Below are 17,055 nucleotides of genomic sequence, written 5' to 3' on the forward strand. Positions count from 1 at the left end.
AGAATCTTTAGCTTTCTTCCAAAGTCAGCGCCTGTCATCTTCCTGCACGAGGCCTTTCTGGACCCCCTCCCACCAGCTGCCAGTGCTCCTCTCTTCCCCCAAATTACTTTGTATTTACTTTGTGGATGTATTTCTTATTGACTTGAGTGTCCATGTTGTTGCTTCTGATTCAATGTAACTCCTTGAGGACAGAGCCCATTTCCTTTTTATCTATCTCCAGCACCATGCACAATGCCTGGCACTCAGGAACACAATAAATACTTCATGGTTGATTGACTGGAGAAGTCAGAGGGATTGGGAAATGAAGAATCAGTCTTGGGTGGGTTGATCAGGGAAACTTTCATGGAAGAGGTTGCATTTGAGCTGGTCTTAGAAGAAAGGAAAGGAATTCAGTCGCCAAAGACGTGGGGTCACATGCCAAAGAAAAGCTTGTATTTGGGGTGATGATAATGACGCTCATTTCTTTAAGGCTTACAAAAAGCACTTTGTTTTTCTTACAACAGCATTATGAAGCAGTACAAAGATTATTGTCTCAATTTTTCATATGGGGAAACTGAGGCTCAGAGAGATGAACTGCATGATAGAGCTAGTGAATGAACATACATAAACACGTTTCCTGTCTCCATGCCCTTTGGAAGTATAGGGCAGTGGTATGTCTAGTTGAGTTCCAGGGGAAAATGTTGGAGGGGAGGAAGAGGAATATTAGAAATGAAAACGTCCAGATTTCCAATCTCATCTTCCAATGCTGGCTATTGGTCTTCAGCAAGGAGGAAGATTTTGCTGACTGCTCATTTCCGAAATAGTTTCCCTCAGAAAGAATTTCTCTATAGCTCACTAGGAATCCACAAAGAATGTAAGGTTTCCAAATCACTTTGTGCCTTAAATGATTTGCAACCCATATTTTCAGATAAAAAGCAGGCTGCTTTATATTAGAAACAGCTATCTTTTAACATTATGATTAAGGAAGAGAGACATAATATGGCGTAGTAAACATGGTGGTGGACATGAGGGTCAACAGACTTTGCTTCCAGTCCAAGCTCTATCAGTTATTATGTATGAGAACTTCCTTGAGCTTCAAGTTTACCATCTGTTAAATGGGAATAATACTTGCACTAACTACCTCACAGAGTGGTTGAGAGGAAAGGGATTTGTACAACTTAAAACACCACAGAAATTAATTATTATAAGGGTTGTGGTCAAATAATAGAGCTGTGGAGCTACACATTTTCTTTCTGGCCAAAATGGCTATAATTTCCAAATTCAAAACATTCTCTCTCTCTCTCTCTCTCTCTCTCTCTCTGTATGTATATATGTATGTATGTATGTATATATACACACATATATGTATATATATGTATACTATTGAAACTTCATTATATAAAAAAAATTACTGATTTATTTTTGGATCATATTCATTTCAGACATATCTCTTTCCTCCCTTACTCTGCAAGCCATTCCTTGTAAATTTGAATAAAAAAGAGAGGAAAAAATGGAATTTAGCAGAACTAACACATTAGCCAAGACTGACAGTATAAGCTTGGTAGTATATACACAGTGTTCCACACTCATAGTCCCTCAGCTGTGCAAAGAAGGGCAGGAGAAACATTTTTAGAACAGTAATGTTAATAGTTGACATTTAGATAGAATATGCTCTATATACACATAATATATATATTTATATATACACATACATATATGCCATATACATAAACACATATACATACACCTAATTTTTATACACACACACACCCCTAATATAATATCTAAAAACCCTCAACCCTATACAGTAGCAAGGCAATGATTGTTTTACCATTGTAGGCATGAAGAAACTGAGACTGAGGGAAGTTGATAATAACTTTTTTGAAGTCCTATAAAGAATTCTCTTTACAATCATCCTGGGAAGAAGACAGAACAAGCATTATTACTCCCATTTTACTGATGTGAGAAGATGAAGGTCAGAGAAATGCTATGCCTTGTCCAGGGTCAGACAGTCAACAAATGGCAGAAACAGGACTCTGGCATAAGTAAGAGAATTCCCCAAATCTTCAAACTGGATGGGACCTCACAAGTCACCCAGCTCCATTGTGATCTGAACAAGAATTCCTTCTACATTTTTCATGACAAGTAGTCATCCAGTCTGTGCCTGAAGACTTCTAAAAGTAGCCCACTCTAATTCTGGGTAGATTGCATGGTTAGGAAGTTTATCTTTATCCTAAGCTTCCATTTCTCTCTCTGCAACTTCCATTCATTCATTGCTTCTGGTTCTGCTGCCTTAGGCCAAGCAGAAAATGTCAGATTCTTCTTCTATATGGCAGCACTTCAAATAGTTGAAGAAAACTATCATTTCCTCCCCACAAGTCTTCTCCTGGCTAAGCACTCACAGGCCATTCAACCAATCTTTCCATGGTGTGACCACACAGCCCTTCACCATCCTGGTTGCTCTCCTATGCTCTAGTTTATTCATGGCCTTCCTAACATGGGGCTCCTAGAACAGAATATAATGATCCCAATGCACTCTGAGTAGGAGTCTTGCGTCCAGAAGCATGACCATCTCCCTACACTTGGCCACAATGCCTCCCAATGCAGCTGAAGATCACATTAGCTTTTTTTTTTGGGTGGGGCAATGGGGTTAAGTGACTTGCCCAGGGTCACACAGCTAGTAAGTGTCAAGTGTCTGAGGCTCGATTTGAACTCAGGTCCTCCTGATTCCATGGCCAGAGCTCTATCCACTACGCCACCTAGCTGCCCCAAGGTAAGTTTTTAAGCTTCCGTTTTCAAACTGTCGACTAATATTGAGCTTACAAGGCCACTTAAACCTCCCAATCTTTTTTTTCAGATACAGTGCTATCTACTCACACTTCCCTCATTTTGTACTTGTGAAGTTAGTTTTTTGAACTCAATTGTAGGAATTAAATTCATCTTATTAGATTCAGTTCAGCATTCTGGCTATGCCTCCTAGCTTTGGGTCATCTGCAAATTTGGTAAGAATGGCATCTATGCCTTTATGTAAGTCACAGCACAGATCCCTGACTCAATATATTAGACATGTCCTTCCAAGCTGTCATTGAACCACTAATGTCTATTCTTTAGATTCAGCCATTCAGCTAGTGATGAATTCACCTACCCAGATGATCGCTAGCCCACACTTCTCCATACTGTCTTTAACAACAGTGTGATAGATTTTGTTAAGCACTTCACTAAATTCCAAGTAAACTACATTTGCAGTGTTCCCCTGATCTTCTAATCTAGTAATCCTGTTAAAAAACAAAATGAAGTTAGCCTCACATGTCCTGGGGTTGGTCAAACCATGCTGGTTCTTTGCAATCACATCTCTTTTTCTAGATGTTCATTGACCATTCCTTTAAAAATCCATTTACATTTTTTCCAGGAAATAAAGTCAACCTGACTGGACTATGGTTTAGCAAGGGGTTCTTAGTCTGAGTCTATGAACTTTAAAAAAAATTTTTTTTGATGACCATATGTCAATATAATTGGTTTCTTTCATATGCATTTTATGTTATATATTCAAACACATTATTCTGAAAAGGGGTCCCCAGGTTTCACCCTACTGCTGAAAGGGTCCATGATACAAAAAAAAGGCAAGGAATTGCTGGATTAATACTGACTCTCTTCTCATTTTTTGAGAATCAGGACATTTGCTCTTCCTCAGTCCTGGAACACCTTTCCCATTCTCCTCAGTCACCTGAAGATCTTTTAGAGTGGTTAGCAATTGCTTCCATCAGTTCTTTCACCATCCTGGGATGTAGTTCACCCATTCCTGGTAACTTGAACTCACTAAGGGCAGGTTGGCACTTTCTTATTTACATTCCATTTTAACTACCTATTAGCTATATTTATTCTGTCCTTTCCAGTACTAGGATCATTTTCTTTGGCAAAGAAACAGAAATGAAATAAGAGTTGAGTGGTTCTGCCTTCTCTCCATGCTTTGTTATCAGAATCTTAGCCACACTCTTTCACTCCTTTTTTGATCCTCCTTTTCTCCCAAATGCAACTATTGAAAAAAAAAAACCTGACCAACCAACCAACAAATAACCACCACTGCCCCGCCACAAGCCCCAAACCTCTTATTATTCTTGTATTTCCTCGCCAATTTTGGCTCATTGTAAACTTTAGGGATCTTTCTACTGTACTATGATGGCTGAAAAAGGAAAGAAAACAATTATGAGGATATCAACATCATCCCCCCCCCACTAAAAAAAAGGAAAAACAACTAAAACAAAAAGTGAAACTGGAATTGATGGTTTTCCCCATGTGCTCAGATACATTCTAACACCTGTGTCTAAACTCTCCCAGCCCAGCCAGTGGCTGGATCCTGTTTAAATCCTTGTCAATATGTATACCTAAGTCTAGAAAATGACACAGGGATTATCACACTCTGGGAATGATGGACAACTTGAACGTGATGGAAAAAGCAATGGGTTTGGAGTTACTAAAGTCTGGATTTAAATTGTGACCCTTCTACTAGCTTGCTTTATGGTTGGGCTATGTTAGCGCTGTCTCAGATTCCTTATCTACAAAATGGGGATAATAATCCTTATGCTGTGGCATCGTCACACTTGCTACCATGGTTGATGTGAGGTAAGCACTAAGTGCAATAGCAATCGGGATTATTGTTATTATCAAACCTCTTTGAGCTATGCTTTCTCTACCTGTACATAACAAGGATAACCATTCACCTTTCTAGAGTGGTTTAAAGTACTTTATTCATAATTACCCTGTGAGGCAGGTAATACAAATATAATTATTCCCACTACATAGAGGAAGCTGAGTTCAGAGAAGTTAACTGACTTCCATCCAGAAGTTAACCAACTGAATGACCAGGGTCACACACTTAATATATGTCAGAGCTGGAATTCAAAACTAGGTTTCTGAGCTCTAGATTCAGCATTCTTTCCACTGTACCACATTGCTAATAGGGATTATCTTCCTTGCACTCTCTCACATGTCTGTGGTGAGAAAAACTCCCTGTACATGGCAAAGTACTACAGAGATAGGAACTATTATTATTAATCTCTGTTGCGGTGAGCAAAGTGCTGTAGAAATGGGATATGCTGTTATTATTTCGAAGGATGAGTGGAGGGCCAGGATGATGGAGAAGCTCCTAGGGATGAGGCTGCTTGCAGCTGCTCCTGGAGGCGATGGGAGTGGGGAGGCTGCAGGAAAGGTCAGATGTGAAGGTCTAGGGGATCAGTCCTTACATAAGGCTGTTCCTCTCTACAATAAAGGCAGCTTAAGAATGTGAACTTAGAGCTAGAATGGAAGGATTAAGTTTGTGGCAACTTCGACTGAACTTGCAACGTGGTGAAACATGGGGAAAAGAACAACAGAGCTAATTAGACGAGCTGAGCTGTCAGAGTGCAGCTGAATGGCTCAGTGCCAACAAACAAAAGGAATGGGGCTGGCAATCAGCAGGATCGATGGAGGAGACTGCTTCATTAGGGATGATAAAACAGACAGAGAGGGGGAGAGGCGAGGGGGACAGAGAGGGACAGAGAGAGGGAGAAGGGGGGAAGCAGAGGAGAGGGGGGCAGAGAGGGAGATGAAGGATGGGGAAAGATGGGCAGAGAAAGGGTGGAAGGGAAGGGAGAGAAAGAAAGAAAAGGAGGACAGAGTGGTGGAGGAAGAGAGAGAGAGGGAGGGAGAGAGAAGAAAGGGAAAGAGAGAAGGGGAGGAGAAGAGATAACCAGGGATAGGAAGGGAAGAGACACACAGAGTGGAAGGGGGAAGTGGGAGGGGATAGAAAGGGAAAGGAAAGGAAGGAGAGATGAAGATGAAATGGAGAGAGGGGCACAAAGGGGAAGAAAGAGAAAAAAGAGACTGAGGAAAAAGGAAAAAGGGAAAGGGAGAGAGAAATTAAGGGGCAGAGAATGGAGAGAGGTGAGTGGGAGAGAGACAGACACAGAGAGGAGAGACAGACACAGAGGGAGATGCATACAGAGGAAAAGTGTTTAATTAAGCTGCAATAGGAAGATGATGCGCAAAGCTGGTTTGTCAGCCTGCTGTGAACACTTTCACCTTTCTGGTTATGCTTTCTTTTTTTGGGGGGGGGGTTGGGGGAAAACACACACACACACACACACACACACACACACACACACACACACACACACACGTATGGCCCCACCAGTGTTCTGAGACCAGCAGTGTCGGGGAGAAAATGCTAAGAAGGATTTAGAGCCCTGTTCAAGGGGGACTTCAGGGGAAAGTTGGGAAACTAGCCAATTCCCCACTGGATTTAAAACCTGAGAAATCTAAGTCGGCAGGGTTAAATGTGTATTGAATACAAAAGCGCCGAGTACATTTGATTTTAATGGGGAGAGAGGGGGAGAGAAATAATAAATACGAAGCTTATAAAGAGCTTCACATGCAGTCAGGAGAGAGTCAGCCTTCCCCCCCCCCCAACCCCCACTAGCCTTTAGTACAGATGACATTTTCAATGCTTTTTTTTTCTTCTTCTTTTTTTAAATAAAGAAAATCCAAATATCCTGGTAACATTTGAACTCCAGCCATAGGTGATTTGGTACAAAGCTGGCCCCCCTCAACCCCCCAGGCTGTGGATCCAGCCCTTCCTACCAAAGGGGCTTGTTATATAATGAGCCTTGCTGGGTAAAACTTTCACCCTCAATATTTGGTGAAAGCAAAGTCATCCACAAGTTCAAGGAAGGAAGATGACATGGTCTTGTGTAAATAATATTGGGTGGGGAGACCTTGGGTTGGGCTCAGTTCCTACCTCTATCACTTCCTGTTTGACCTGGGAAAAGCATTTTCCTTCTGTAGTCTCAGTTTTCTCATCTGTAAAATGAGGGGGGTGGCCATAATGATCACAAAGGTTTCCTCCAGTTGTAAGGTTCTTATGGGTCCCCATTTCTTTCTATCTCATTTCTACAATAGCAGCTATGGACGTGGCAGCTTTGGAGCTTTGACAAAGGAATATGTGCAGCCCTGTTTGCAACCCCTAGGGTTTCCATTACCAAGATTCTCATAAATTCACTCTTCCATTTAAGTCACAAAGAATGAGGGTTCCTAGGATGACTGATTCTGTTCTGGGAGCTTTGGGGACCCAAGTTACACACACATCTCTTGCTTCATCCAACTTTGGGCCATTGCCCCATTGTTAGAACTAGAAGCAGCCTTAAGACACCACCTAGTCCAAACTCTTCATTTTAAAGATGAGAAAAGTAAGGTCCAGACTGTGACTTGCCCAAGGTCACACCATCAAGTGCAGCCTACACTGCCCACTGGGATGAAAGGGCATGTGGGATGGGAGAGAAATGACAGAACAAATAAATTCCAAATAAGGTTCAATGTAAACAGAAGCGCATTTTGGCATCAGAAGCGTGTTCTAATCATCTCAGTTTGCTCCTGTAGAATCCACTGTTCCACTAGCACTTTAATGTAGGCAGTTGAAATACAACTGGTGCTTTTCTTACGGCAATGTTTACTCTCCTAACCTGTTATCAATCACAGAGGGAGCAGAAACAGTTGACATGAACAGATCATACCAACAGCTGTAATGTACTGCAGCTGAAAGATTAAATAGAGCTAGCAAGATTTGCTTTGATTCAAATGGAAACAACTGAATCGCATTGCCCAGAGATGCCTCTCTGTCCCTCCTCCATACCTCCAGGATTATTAAAGGGATTATACTAACAAAGACCTCAATGAGTAAAATTCCAAAGGGCCACTCATTGGATAACTATGGTTTACAAAAGTTGGCAAAAGGTTTAGTCCTTTAGTGCTCTGAATGAAGTTTATTATTATTTATTGCTACTATCTTTATTAAGGTATTTTCAATAATAATAAACATTTACAGAATGCTTAAGATTTACAAAAGACTTCCCTCACAACCAGCCTGTGAAGTAGGGAGTACAAGATAATTGTTATTCTGACTTATGGATGAGGAAACTGAGGCTCATGGGAGTTAAGTGAATTTCCAGTGTTACAGAGCTAGAAGTGTCAGAGCCAGGATTTGAATCCAAGTTTCAGAACACTGAATTTGGAGTTAGGGCACCTGGGTTTGAATCCTGACCAGTTGTATGACCCTAGGCAAGTCACTTAACCTTGTAGGGCCCTCAATTTCCTCATCTGTAAAATGAAAGGACTGGATAAGCCAATCTTCCAGGTTCCTTCTAGCTCTAAATCTGGCTCTTTTCATTCCACCATACTAATGCTTTTTAAAAATAGGGGGCAAAATCTATAGTCATATGAAAAAATGCTCTAAATCACTTTTGATTAGAGAAATGCAAATCAAAACAACTCTGAGCTACCACATCACACCTAGCAGATTGGCCAACATGATAAAACAGGAAAATGATAAATGTTGGAGAAGATGTGGGAAAATTGGAACACTAATGCATTGCTGGTGGAGTCGTGAAATGATCTAACCATTTTGGAGAGCAGTTTGGAACTATGCCCAAAGGGCTATAAAAATGTGCATACTCTTTGACCCAGTAATAGCACTTCTAGGGCTATATCCCAAAGAGATCATACAAATGGGAAAAGGACCCACATGTACAAAAATATTCATAGCAGCTCTTTTTGTGGTGGCAAAGAATTGGAAATGGAGAGGATGCCCATCAATTGGGGAATGGCTGAGCAAGTTGTGGTATATGAGTGTAATGGAATACTATTGTGCTATAAGAAATGACGAACAGGCTGACTTCAGAAAAACCTGGAAAGACTTGTATGGTCTGATGCTGAGTGAAGTGAGCTGAACCAGGAGAACGTAACAGCCACATTGGGCAATAACTAACATTGATAGGCTACAAACCCAAGCATTTTGATGTACTTTCCAAAGCTGATTAGTGTCCAGTTAGTTGAAGGTAATCTATAATTCCATCATATTCAACCCAGCATCACCCCACACAGTACAATTATAAAAATGTATATATTCACTAACAGGTACACATACATACACTGTGAACAGAAAAGAAACTGACACCTACATCACAGATAATGGAACACCCAAACTGGAAAAGGGGAACGTTAAAGAGACAGAGTGACATGCACCAATGATTAAAAATGAGGCAATGCCAATGAACCAGATCCCCTGCCATAACACAGTCTCCATAGCTTTCACTAGTTCTAGAGTCTGGATTTGGAAATTTTTAATCACTAGGAAGCTAGCAATCAATTCACCGCCCTGCCCCCCCCCCCCCAACACACCCACACCCATGCAATGGGAAAAGAACTGGATTAGATGATCTCCAAGGAGGGGTTTAAGATTCTATTTTGACATTCTGTGTCCTATGTTTTAGCACTCCATAGTCCAAGATCCTGTCCAGATATACCATTATGTATTCTAAGATCTCTTCCAACTCTGTTCTCTGGTTCTAGCTAACATTTTAATGACTAATGTAGGTTATAATTTTTTAATATATATAACATTTTATTTTCCCCCAATTACATGTCAAAGCAAATTTTAAATAGTTTTCAAAAAAAATTTTGAGTTCCAAAACAACTCCCTCCCTCCCTGAAACAGATATAGGTTATTAACGTAGGTCATAGTGAATGGTTTCCTCCCCTACAAATAACTTATTGCCCCAAATTCATCCCAGATAACTCTTATAACAGGTCCCTGCTCTTTGTCTCGCATTTTAAATGAAGCTCACTCTACTTCTGCACTGCTTCTAAAGGCAAAGAAACACCTGCCTCCACTTGAGCAGGCTTGATAGTCTCTGGATGGAGCTTACTTCCAAAACAGAAGGCATTGAATATATTTCCAAACCAGTATCTGGAGAAATTGTGGACTCTGCTGCCAGACTCTTGCTTCTTTTGTAAAATTAGGTCTTTTCATATATGGCTTTAAAGCTCATGTGCTAAAACATCATAGGATTTAATAACGATGACAACTCATACTTGTCTAGCACTCTAAAGTTTACAATGCACTTTCTTCAGAACAGTCCATAATGTAGGTAGTTAGGTGTTACTATCCCTATTTTATAGTCAAGGAAACTGAGGCACAGAGTTTGAATTGTAAATTGGAAGCTGAACCCAGATATCCTGACTCCAAGTTGAGCTCTTTTCCTACTATCCCATGATGTCCCCATTTAGAGCTGTAAGGGATCTGAGAGAACATTTGGTCAGGGAATCACATGACTTGAAAACAAATCTTGGAGACTATCTAGTCCAACTTTTCCCCCATTCCTCATTTTACAAAGGAGGAAACTGAGGCACATAGAGGGGAAGTGACTTGTTCAAGGTTATAAGGCTAGTAAGCAGGCAGAGCTGAGATATAAACCTAGGTCTTTTGACTCTACATCTGGTGCTCTTTTTATTGTATCATATTACCCTTTTACCAACCCATTCATTTTACAGAGGAGGATACTGAGTCAGAGAAGTCCAATGCCTTGCCCAGGCCTATATATCTACTGAATGTCAAAACTGGGATTGTGTCTCCCACTCCACATCCAGGGTTCTTGCCTCTATACCACTCCCAGGATCTGATCAAAACAAAACCAATGCCAAGAAAACACAGCACACACAGCAGCCCAGCCACCTTCTCATCTGCCTTGCAGAACTTGTCAAGAAAAAGAGAGAGAGAGAGAGAGGAGAGAACTGAAATGCAAGTTTTAGGTTGTGCCACACAGAGGAAGGAACTGATTGGCAAATCCAAACTGCCCAGGCTTAGTAATGAATGCTGTTAAAGAGTGCAGTTCAGACAGTGTTAAGTAAGGGCGAGGGGGGCAAAACTGCCAGCTACTCACGGGCTGTGCCCAGCGGTGTATCTTTGGAGGAGGAGGCCGAGGAGGACAAGGTCTTTGAAGCTGGAAGTTGAAACTGAAACCATCAGTACACACCAAGAGCATTCAATTCTGTTTATGTTCAGCACAGGGAAAAAAGATTAGGTTGGGCAAATTTAAACAAGGCATTCATCTTTTCCTATAGAAACCAATAGGGCCAAGCAATGTATCCCTCCCAGGACTACCTGAAAACTGGTGGAATTATTATCACTCATAATTATCATAAACTACTCACTTTTATATGGTTGTAACATGCTTTACATCCATAATCTCTCCCAACAGCCCTGAGAGGTAGGCAGGGCAAAGATGATTATTCCCATTTTATAGATGAGGAACCTGAGACTCCAAGAAATAAAATGATTTGCCCAAAGACACAGGGGCCAATCGGGGGAGGGGCTGGGTCTTAAATGTATGCCTGCTGACTCTCAGGTCTGGCATGCTTTCCACACCACACAATTCCTATAAAGAGTTTGCCTGCCTTAGAAATGGAAACTCAGAATAAAAATAACTAGTTGTAACAGAAGTAGCAGCACCAACAACAACTATAACAATGATGATAATTTCTTTATTGAAATGAAGAGGTTTATGATGGTAATCCAGGAGTAAGTCGTCAGCACCAAATATTACAAAAGGGTTATTTCTAAGGAGCCTGGAATTAGGGATCAATGTAGATTATGCAAAGAAGCATTAGAAATTGTGTGACACATCATTTCAGACTGTAAATATTTAGCACTTTTCACATAGCTTGTAAGACATTTAGTTAGAATCACACACCAGAAGCTTGCTTATCTTTTACGGAGGGACAGATGACCATTTCACATACTATGAATACAGACCTTAAAAAATCCTGAAAAACTCAACTAATAAACTATACTGCTTCTGTAATATTCTCAGAGACTGAAGCTTACAAACACTTACATATAACATTGATCCACATAAAATTAGAATGTTTTTAATAGATGTCACCATGCTAAATACTCATGCTGAGCTATATGGCATAAAAAAACTTAAAAGAAAATAGAGACCTAGCATAGGAGCTCAACAGGATGAGGTACCCAACCATTTTCCTATTTGCCACTGTAGTTGTCTTGAAGTTTTCAGTGAGTTTATAGAAGATAAGCTTATATTCTAACACTTTTAGTAAACTACAAAAAGCAGTTATTTTATCTACTTATTAGAGCATTAACTATAAAAGACTATAATAGAATCATAGAATAACAATTGGAACCAGAGACATTTCTACAGAGAGAGGAAGGGAACAAATACTTATTAAACACCTATTAGGTGCCAGGTACTGTGCTGAACATTCTACAAATATTATTTCATTTGATCCTCACAATAGTTCTGTGAGGTAGGTACTATTATTATCCCCATTTTACATTTGAAGAAACTGAGGCAGAAGTTGAGTGATTTGCCCTGGGTCACATGGCTAGTAAGTGTCCAAGGCCATGTACAATTTAATTAACTAGGTTGATAGGAGCTAATCAGAAGTACTTTAAAAAATACTATGATAAGTAGACTTGGCATATATTTCTATGGGAATATAACTAGGTCCTATTGAGCTGTTTAAATTGTACACAGGTCCAGTTAATGTTACTGAACCTTCAGAATTCCAGTTGGCAGTGCTGTAGCTTCATTTAGTCAAATAATATTTTTAAAGTACCTCATTTGAATTTAAAGGATCTTTTGTTATGATGCAACCAGGCTAGGAACCTATAGATAGGAATCTGAGACACTGAGCATGCTGAAAGAAACTCTTTACTGTTAATCTCCCTTCACTGTCAATTAGACAATACTGCATTAACCCAAAGGGTCTTAGAAAGCTCAATTCTCCCACTTTTTTTGACCATCATAGAATCCAGTATTTCAAAGTGGGAAGGGGCCTTAGAACATGGAATATTAGATCTAGAAAGAAGCCTAAAGATGACCTAGATCAGCTCCCTCTACTTACTGAGAAGGAAATTGAGGCCCAGGGATACGACACGAGTTGGCAAATGTCACACAGCAAGTTGGTGGCAGAGTTATAACTCAAATCAAAATACTCTCTGTAGGTTTTGTGCTCTTTGCATTGCATCAGTCTATTTTCCCTAACATCACAAGAAGTGATGAGAAAGAATGGAGAAAATAGGTTTCTTCCCTAGGTCAAGATACTATTTCATTGAATCACACCATCTCAAAGTTGGAGGCCATCTGCTATAAACCTTACCTGAGATATTAACATGTAACATCCCTGACAAGTGATTGGTCAATCTTTACTTGAACACTTCCACTGATGGGAATTTCATTGTGTAATGAGGAAGTTCACTAGAATTTTGGGACGTTTCTAAATGTTAGGAACTACTCTGTTTCATATATATATAATGTGTGTGTATATAAAATTTAGGACCTAAATTCCTTCATGCTATGCTAGGGAAAGAATGTAGATGAAAATATTTTGAGTCTTCATTTCATTTATATAATTTTAGCTAGGAAATGGTATAAATGTAAGAGCTAGAAGGAACCTTGGAACATGGGGAGGGCCCTTAAAGGAATGTCACAGGTAGAAGGGACTTTTGAGAAAATCAAGTTTAATCTCCTATCTGTAAAGGTTATTTGAGATAAATAGACAGATTTCCTAATGTTCTAGTGAGATGTTCAACAGACTGATCAAACCTATTGCCAGGCTCCTATATCTTTGAGCTATATCTCTCCATTTCTCTTTCCCCCTTAATTCTCCACTATCCTCCATACTTTTAGTACTGAGATAACATTTGGTAGAATTCACTAACAAATATCCAGCAAATACTGTCCCTTAGGGAAAGGTGAGGCTCAAGAGAGAGGTTATTCTCACCTCTGCCCTGAAACTTCATACTTCCATGCTTAGTTGGCTCCATGACATCATTAGCATGAATACTCTCTCCAAAAGCAGCTGGTGGTATAATGGATAGAGTATTGGGCCTGGAGTCAGGAAAACCTGAATTCAAATTTAGCCTGAGATACTTATTAGTTGTGTGACCTTTGGAAAGTCACTTAACCTCTGTTTGCCTGTTTCTTCAACTGCAAAATGGGGATAATAATAGCACTTACCCCCTAAAGTTGTTGTGAAGATCAAATGAAATAATATGTGTAAAGTGTTCAGCACAGTACCTGGCAGATAAATGCTTGCTTCCTTCCTTTCTTTTTTCCCCCTTCTATTGGTACAAATTGTAATTTTTCCATGTCTTTTTAGTCCGTGTTATTTTTGTCTATATTCTTCCACAAATTCTCCACTGAAGAGCCAAACAATTTGCTCGAGTTCTTCCTCTTGTCCCTTTAATATTTCATGGATACCAGTGCAGCTCTTGGGACTGTCCATCTGTTATCCCTCAGACTTGCTAAATGACTGGCCCACCCCTTATTCTACAGAACCACAGAATTTGAATGCCAGAATGGATACCAGGGATCATTTGGTCTTACCCTCTAATTTTGTAGATGAGGAAACTGAGTCCCAGGAAGAACTGATTCACCCAAAACATCAAATATTCTAAGTGACAGAACTGGGACTCACATCTAGGTCATCTAAATACAAGTCCAAATCTGACCTTCTTATAAGTCATAGGTGATATTAGACTGTGGCTTAATTATATCATGATGTATCTTTCCATTGTTCTTTGGGCCACCTGCAATTTTGACCCATCCAAAATCATGGCATTCCATGATTCATAAGCACACAGCATCATGAAGACAATATGGTGTTTAAAAAAAATGTCCTTTTGTGGCAGAGAGCAGTTTGGGAAAATTGAACGGCTGCACAACTTCCTAAGTGTGATTCAGTTCAGTCTTCTCCTCCTCCAATTCTAGGGCATAAACTCCACCTATCCAGGCAGTCAATAACAAGATGTGATAAACTAGTGCCTCCTTTGCCTATAAAGAGGATGGTGCTTTGTAAAAGGCCAGGGAAAAGGGGGAGGAGAAAGAAGTACAATTCAATTCTAACACTCCACCATGTTTTAGGAGTCCTGGCATTCTTCAATTGGAACATAATAAATAATACTTAGCAAATTGTTCTCAAAAATGAGAATTTTGCCAAACTCCTTTTATGAGATATAGTCCTAATACCTAAATTAGTAAAGGATAAAGAATGAAAGAATTATAGATCAATATCATTAAAAAATATAGATTTAAATAAAACCAGGACAAAAAGATTGCAGCACTTTATCCCCTGAAATCATTCATCATAATCAGGTTGCACTTATACCAGAGATGCAAAGATGGTTCAACATTAGGATAATGATTAACATATTTAATCATATGAAAAACAATAACATGCAAAAACTACACGATGATCTCAATAGATTCAGAAAAATCATTTGACAAAATGCAACGTTCATTCATACTAAAAACAAAAAAGCCCTTTTTAGTACAGACATAGAGGAATATTTTTTAATATGAGAAAAAGTATCTCTCTAAAACCAAAAGCAAGAAATATAATGGGGAAACACTAGAAGCTTTCCCAATAAATACAGGAATAAAGCAAGGATGTCCTCTCTCTCTACTATTATTTGATATAGTTCCAGAAATGCTAGCAATACCAGTGAGACAAGAGAAAGAAATTAAAGAAATAAAAACAGGCAAAGTAGAGACAAAATTATTCTTATTTGCTGATGATATGATGGTTTACTTAGAAAATCCTAGGGAATTAGCTAAGAAACTAATCAAGAAAATTAACTACTTTAGCAAATTTGTAAGTTATGAAATAAACCCAGAAAATTAACGATATTTTTTATATAACAACAAAATCCAAGAAGCTATAATAGAAAGGGGGAGGATTCCTATTCAAGAACAAATGGGCAAGGAAATAGATAGTGCACATAAGAAGAACTAAAGTGTAGAGGGAATAGAAATCACAATAAAGATGAAGAACAGGGTTGTCAGGTGGGTGTGGCAGGGTTAGGGTAGTGTATAGACAGCAGCAACCAGGATCTGGACTGGTTGATAAGACAAATTTGGATAGTGTATATCTCAAAGGAGGAGAGTTTACTGTAATGAAGGTGGCCAAGGATAAATGCTTGTTGATTGACTGATATTCCATGATATATTCAAAATGGATATAGGCACATGACCTGAATATTAAAAATAATGTCATAAAAATTAGAAGAAAAGCAGTTTCACATACATTTCAAAGTTATGGTTAGGAGATAAATTCTTAATCAAATAATAGAGGCAATTACAAAAGATAAAAATGATAACTTTGATTGTATGAAATTGAAAAGCTTTTATCCAAACAAAATTAATCTATTTAGGATAAGAAGGGGAGTATTCAACTAGCACAAAAAAGTCTTTGTATCCAATATCTACAATAAGGGTTTGATATCTAAGATATATAAACAACTAACAAATATAAAAGACTAAAAGCTGTTTCTCAACAGATAAGTGGTCAAAGGATATGAAAAGACAAAACAATTCTCAAAGGAACTTCAAACTTGAGAACTATATGAAAGAATTCTTCAAATGACTAATAATAAGGAAAATGCAAAATGAAATAATCCTGAGGTTTCACCTCATACCCAGCAAATTGGCAAAGATGACAAAAGATAGATGGGAATAGTCAGTGTTGGACAGGCGTTGAAAAGATGGGCACACTAATTTATTTTTGGTACAGCAGTGAATCGGTAATTCTGGAAATCAACTTAGAATTATGTAAAGTGACTAAAATGTCCATACCTTTTGACCCAGAGTCCAATACTAGGAATATAAACCATAAGGAGGTCAATGACAAACAGAAAGTTTTCATATACACCATGTAGCAGTACTCCTTATGGTATCAAATAATTGGACACAAAATACAGCCAGTGATTGGGTAAATGGCTAAATAACTTGTGGTACATTAAGATAATGGACTATTACTGTGATAAAAGAAATAATAAAACAAAGAACACGATGAATATAGAGAAGCATGGAAAGACTTATATTAACTGATGCAAATTAAGGCAAACAGAGACAGGAAAACAATAAACATAATGACCACAACAATGTAAATGGAAAGAACAACAACAAAACAACCCAAACTGAACATTGGGAAATTATGATTTCACTTGGCCCTGAAGAAGAGATATGAGAAGATATTGGGTGGAACACTGTCAGACTTTTTGATGTATTGATTGGTTTTGCTGATTTTTTTTCTTCTTAAAATTCTTTGTTATAAGGGATAGCTCTCTGGGAAGTTGGGAGGGATGCAGGGGGAAATTAAGATGATGTTTCTTTTTGTATCCCCAGCACTTACCACAGTGCCTGGCACAGAGTAGGCCCTTAATAAATTTTTATTGATTGACTG

The 17,055-nt window shown here is 39.0% G+C and overlaps 1 protein-coding gene across 4 annotated transcripts in view; it reads right to left on the bottom strand.

Moving 5' to 3' along the window:
- Positions 1–17,055, bottom strand: part of LOC114047020 (DENN domain-containing protein 1A-like) — a 702,955-nt gene that overhangs the window by 40,338 nt on the left and 645,562 nt on the right. For 3 of the 4 annotated variants that reach the window (XM_027867668.1, XM_027867669.1, XM_027867671.1), the window contains one exon: positions 10,728–10,787. The exons of the other annotated variant lie outside the window; for it this stretch is intronic. In XM_027867668.1, coding sequence (XP_027723469.1) covers positions 10,728–10,787 — 60 coding nt within the window. The remainder of the gene's footprint in view (positions 1–10,727; positions 10,788–17,055) is intronic. 4 annotated transcript variants of the gene reach the window in all.

Source organism: Vombatus ursinus, unplaced genomic scaffold, assembly GCF_900497805.2.
Source record: "Vombatus ursinus unplaced genomic scaffold, bare-nosed wombat genome assembly UNPS02014786.1, whole genome shotgun sequence".
In the NCBI taxonomy this organism is placed as follows: Eukaryota; Metazoa; Chordata; class Mammalia; order Diprotodontia; family Vombatidae; genus Vombatus; species Vombatus ursinus.